Source organism: Mus caroli, chromosome 8 (assembly GCF_900094665.2).
Source record: "Mus caroli chromosome 8, CAROLI_EIJ_v1.1, whole genome shotgun sequence".
In the NCBI taxonomy this organism is placed as follows: Eukaryota; Metazoa; Chordata; class Mammalia; order Rodentia; family Muridae; genus Mus; species Mus caroli.
In genome coordinates, this window is record NC_034577.1 from 37,391,221 (window position 1) to 37,397,695 (window position 6,475).

A 6,475-nucleotide genomic window follows, 5' to 3' on the forward strand; every position below is an offset into this window, starting at 1 on the left:
TATCATATTGTAAACAAACTGTACCTAAATGAATTATCCCTAAATTTATACCATCCTTTCATGACTCAAAAATTTATGACATTGTATTGATCATAACCATTATCAGTTGTTCTATTCTACTTCCACAAAAAAATTTAAACACAAACTATATTACTTTGCAAATTTATATAGTTTTGTTCAGTCCAGATTTTAAATCCAATAAAAATTGAAACAATAACTACTGAAACATAATAGCCATTTATTCCATTGAAAACTGTGAATACTTCATTTCTAGATGTGACATTACTACCCTTGTAAACAAATTGTTTATTATCTAGCAACACAATATATTCGAGAGTTTCATGATGGATTCACCATCCCATGTAGCTGCTTTGTATAAGAGTGGTATCATTGCTTTCTTGAAGGTTCATTTGTTATGCTATTTATTATTCTGTTAACCTACATCTCATGGGAAATTATTCTGACTCATCACTATTCAACTTTTAAAGCAGATGTCCATATGTGGAAGTTGAGATCTTGGGCATGATTTTATTAGCTCTGTCATTTATCTCTAGTATGCCTTGCAACCTTCCCAAAAAAGCTGTAGTACATTCTGGGTCTTCACCCACCTAGCCATGGTAGCAGTATCATGCTTCTGCAACCACAAAGAGAGCAAGACTGATAGGCCACCAGCTTCAGTTAAGCTTGTTTAGGACTAGACTTGAACATACCCATACCAGTCAGACAGAAGGACAAAGACTGCTCAAGGAAGGAAAGTATAATAGGCCATTGATTGTTGTCAGGAATGTGAGGAAGAAGCCAGAAGTATGCCACTCTTCTTGTCTATCCCTCATTTCCTACCTGCCAGAGAACTGTCTTACTTCCATGTCTGATTAGATAATTTTATATGTAAGTACTGTTATGTGTAATGTTATATGTAAGTACATAATTTTAATATCAAAAATATTTCAGAAATGGAATTGAAACCCACACACCATTGGATATAGATACATGGTCCTGTGTAAAACTTAAGAGAACTGGATTTTTTTTTTTTCTGTATCTATGCAGAAATTCTCTCTTCTGGGTGAATGAAACCTATCCTCAACCCACAGGGAGCCTCAGGTAATATTCTGGAAGGAAGTACAGAGGACAATTAAAGTCATTTAGTGATAGCTTTATTCATTTATAATAGGAAATCTTTTAGCTTTACTTTTGATTACATCTCCTTTAGTACTAAAAAAATAATGTAAAAGTTTAAGTGTGATTAAAAATTGTATTTCCAAAGAATATATAATTTTCTAATAGTTACTCAATGAAACAAATTTATACATAGCTTCATGATTCCATTTTATACGCAAAGTGGACAAAGAGTTGACCGACATGATCTACTATCTAGTTATGGGTTTTAAGGAAATAATATCCAGGTTTTAATTATCTTCCCATGATGGTGAAAGAAAATGATGAAACCCCAAATTTAGCATAGTACTAAAGTGTTCCCTCACTCAATAATGAGAAACACCCATTTCTAAATTGGCAAAGGGGGCTACATGTAATATGGAGCTCTATGCACTGAGACTAGAGATAAAGGGAAGAAGATGTAGATAGATGTTGAGGGTTTTGGAGGTTGTTACATGGCTGTGGGAGGACAGATTTTTATGGTGGACTGAGTTGGTGGAGCCCTTGGAGATCTTAGATCATAATTTTGGGAATGATATATCATAGTTATGCTGAACTTCATAGGCTAAGAATAATGTATTGGGCAGTTTTGAAACCTTTTCAAAAATTAACTGCAGAGCAAGGGGTAAGTATCCCACCTAGGTGAGAGTAGAAACCACAGAAAACTGCTCTTTCAGATTTCCAATTTCACTCTAGATTTTTTTCCTAGGGTCAGATAATAGTAGACAGGAATTACTATCAAGAAATAGTATTTGGAGGCCCCATCTCTCTATGTAACAAAGCAGAATGCTGTTCTCAAAAGCTCCTGGGACTTTCTCCAAAAGAGACCATCTGGTAGTATGCAAGTTTAAATTCCATGTTTTTGATAGTGGTAAAACAGAGTTTCAAAACAAAACATGTGACAGTGACTACTCAAAGTCATGGATTCTAGACAGCATGCTACTCTATCAACACTGATTAAAAGAAGAAATCAAGAAGAAAATTTAAACCATCCCAAATTAAATGAAAATGAATACAACTTACATCCAAATCTTGGGGCACATCAATGGATGCAATTCTCCAATAAAAAGACCAGGCTAATAGAATGGATGTGTAAACAGAATCCATCATTCTGCTATATACAAGAAACATACCTCAGCAAAAAAAATATAGACATTATCTTACAGTAAAAGTCTGGAAGAAAATTTACCAAGCAAATGGACCCAAGAAGCCAGCTAGAGTAGCCATTGTAATATCTACTGAAATAGACTTTCAAGNAAAATTCATCAAAAGAAATNGGGAAGGATATTTTATACTTATCAAAGGAAAATTCGAACAAGAGGACATTTTAATTCTGAACATCTATGTACCAAATCAAGGGCATCCACATTTGCAAAAGTAACATGACAAAAGATTAAATTGCACATTGAACCCNACTAATAGTAGGAGACTTCAACACCCCGCTTTAACTGAACAGATAATCAAGACAGAAACTAAACAGAGAAATAATGAAACTAACAGAAGTTATAATTCTAATGGATCTAACAGATATCAATAGAACACTTCATGCAAACACTAAAGAATATTCCTTCTCGGCACCTCTTTAACCTTTTCCATAATTGACCATATAATCAGTCACAAAGCTAGCCTCAACAGATATCAGACATTTGAAATAACCCCTTGCATCCTATCAGATCATCATGGATTAAAGCTGGACTTCAGCAACAACATACCTATAGAACACATATATATTCATAGAAACTGAACAGCTCATGATGTAACAATTCATGGGGCAGGGAAGAAATAAATAATGAAGACACAACATACCCAAACTTATGGGGCACAATAAAAGCAGTGGTAAGAGGAAAAATCATAGCACTGAGGACATTCATAAAGAAACTGGAGAATACTCATACTAATGAATCAAAAAGTATACCTGAAAACTCTAGAAAAGAGAAGCAAGCACATCCAAGAGGTGAGTAGATGTAGTCAAACTGTGGGCTGAAATCAATCAGAAAGATGAGAACATTATGAAGAATGAACAAAACCCAGGGCTGATTCCTTGAGAAAATCAACAAGATAGGCAAAGCCTTAGTGAAAATAACTGAACAGTAAAATGATCTTTCCCAAATCAACAAAATCAGAAATTAAAAGGGAGACAAAACAAAGTATACAGAGGAAGTTCAAGAATCATTAGGTGTTATTTCAAAAGCCTGTATTCCACAAAATTGGAAAATCTAAGTAGTCATTAACAGGCTACCAAACAATAAAGCCCAGTGCCAGATGGTTTCAGTACCAAATTCTATCAGACATTTTAAGAAGAGATAATACCAATACTCCTCAAACTATTCTACAAAAGAGAAACAGAAGGAACATTGACATAGTCAATTTATGAGGACACAGTCATCTTGATACCTAATTCACACAAAGATTCAACAACAAAAAAGTACTTCAGACTGATTTCTCTTATGAACATTGATGCAAAATACTCAATAAAATACTTTCACTCTAATATATCTAATAACACATCAAAGACATCATCCACCATTATCATGTAGGCTTCATTCCAGGTTGCAGGGGTAGTTCAATATATAAGAATATATCAATGTAGTCAACCATGTAAATAAAAAACCAACCAACCAAACAAACAAAGCACCATCATCTTATTAGGAGCCGAAAAGGCCTTTGATAAAATCCAACCCCCCTTCATATTTAAAGTCTTAGAGAGATTAAAAACACACGGGTTACATACCAAAACACAATAAAGGCAATATACAGCAAGCCAATAGCTAACATCAAAATAAATGAAGAGAAACTTAAAGCCATTCGACTAAAATCAGGAACTGGACAAGGAAGTCCAGTCTCTCCCTATCAAATAGAGTACTTGAAGTTCTAGCAAGAGCAATAAGACAACAAAAGGTCATGAAGGGGATACAAATTGGAAATGAAGAAGACAAAATATCACAATTTGCAGATGATATGATATGAGAGTATCTATAAATGATCCCTAAAATTCTACTAGAGAAGTTTTACAGGTGATAAACACCTTCGGCCATGTGGCTGGATATAAAATTAACACAAAGAAATCAGTAGCCCTCATTGTACAAGTGATTAAACAGCCTGTGAAATCGGTTAGGGAGATAATACCATGAAAAAGAGCCACAACGAATATAAAATATTCTATTTAACTCTAGCCAAGAAAATGAAAAATCTATAGGACAAGAACTTCAAGTCTCTGAAGATAAAAATGGAGAAGATATCTGTAGTCCAATCAATTCAAATATTAATACAACAAGAAGCCTGAGATTGGACAGGGAATAAAGAGGCAGAGCTAAGATTTTCAGAGACAGGGCAGAGGAGAAGGAAGGAAAATGGAGGAAGAACAGGACGATCCAGATTCCTGGTGGCTTTAAATAGTCACAGGTAGCTATGAATATCAAATAAGGTATGGATAATTATAGGACAATTTGTCTTATCTAGGTCGGAGGTTTATAATCTTATCAATTGGCTCTGAGATTATTGTGTGGGCATCTGTGAATTGAGAATTTATTGATATATAAATCTGACTAATCAATTATAAGCTTCTAGAGTTTAATTTACTGGGTTAAGGGGATTTGAGGCAACTAGTCAAAGGGGGGTAGATGGCTGAGAAGTTACTAGCACCCCTGAGGCAAGCAAACCAGAGCTGGGAAGACCACTATAGGTCATGGCTGGGGCTAGCCTAGAGGCAGAGGCCATGAGACTGCTGGAGCAGTGAGCAGCTGGGTATAGAGTGGGACGGTGACATTTTTAAATATTTCCTACCACAGACATCAAAAGATGCAAAGTCTCCCATGCACATGGATCAATTTCATAAATAGTGTGAAAATGGNTATTTTACCAAAACCAATGTACAGATTTAATTGATTTCCCTCCAAAATACCAACACAATACTTTACAGGGCCTGAAAGAAAACTTTCAAATTCATATGGAAACAAACATTCAAACCAGGATAGCTAAAGCACTTTCGAACAATAAAAGAACCTGTGGAGGTATCCCCATCACTGACTTTAACATGTACTACAGGAAAATAGTAGTTAAAAACTGCATGAATTGTGGGCTGGAGAGATGGGTCAGCAGTTAAGAGCACTGACTGCTCTTCTGAAGGTCATGAGTTCAAATCCCAGCAACCACATAATGGCTCACAACCATTCTTAATGAGCTGTGATTCACTCTTTTGGGATGTCTGAGGACAGCTACAATGTACTTACATGTAATAAATAAATAAATCTAAAAAAAAAACCTGCATGATTTTGATATAGAAACAGACAGGTTGATCAACAGAATCTAATTAAGGGCACTGAAATCAATCCACAGACCTATTGAAACTTGATTTTTTGACAAGGAAGCCAAAACCATCCAATGGGAAAGGGAGTGCATGGTCAACTAATGCTGCTGGTCTAAATCTAATAGAACAGTTCCTGGGGCAGAGCCTTGAGGTCATCAGTACAGGAGACAGCTTGTTGAACAAGCACAGTGTCTCACGCATTACAGGTCCCCCAATCAACCTGAGCAGGGGCTCTATCCATGCTTGTTCCTTCCCTCTCTGCCTGTGGATCCTGTGCCACTCAATGGACAGCTGTTTTTGGCCTCAGTGAGAAAGGATGTGCCTAGTCCCACAGGGACTTGATATGTGTGGGTAGTGGACACCCAGAGCCTGGCTTCCTCTTCTCTAAACAGAAGGGGAAGGGGTATTTGTAAGATTACTTATATGTGGAAGTAATGTCAGGGGAGGAGGGCTGATAGTGGATTCTAAAGGGAATAAATAAATAAATCTAATTAAAAACAGATAAAAATACATAAATGGACTTCATGACACTGAAAACGTTCTGTAAGTCAAACGATACCATCAATAGGACTAGATGAGAGTCTATAGATTTGGAAAAGATCTTCAATCACCCTACGGCAGACAGAGGGTTAAACTCCAAAATTATTTAAAAACTCGAGAAGTTAAGACAAAGAATCCAAATAATTCAATTAAAAATGGAGTACAGACCTAAAACTGAAAACTCTCCTCAGAGAAATCTTGAATGGCTGAGAAGCATTTAAAGATCTGAGACTACAGCAACCAAANCAGGAACCTCATATTGTTCTCTCAGATTTCCAAACTCACTCTGGCTCTGCTAGGGCCAACCTTTAGTGGACAGGAATTGTCATGAAGAAATGGGACTGGATGCTCCCATTCTTTCCATGAAAAAGCAGAATGAAAAGGGGGAAGGGCTTTCAAGCTGAGAGACACCAAATGCCAAGAAACACCTACAGAGGCTCATGGGTTGGACCCATGTTTATGGAAGACAGACAC

The 6,475-nt window shown here is 36.3% G+C and overlaps 1 protein-coding gene across 1 annotated transcript in view; it reads right to left on the bottom strand.

Annotated features, from left to right (window-relative positions):
- Positions 1 to 1,195: 1,195 nt before the first annotated feature.
- LOC110300223 (disintegrin and metalloproteinase domain-containing protein 26A-like) overlaps positions 1,196 to 6,475 on the bottom strand; it is a 19,403-nt gene continuing 14,123 nt past the window's right edge. Inside the window, exon 4 of the mRNA XM_021170302.2 lies at positions 1,196 to 1,212. Within this exon, the coding sequence (XP_021025961.2) occupies positions 1,196 to 1,212 (17 nt within the window). The remainder of the gene's footprint in view (positions 1,213 to 6,475) is intronic.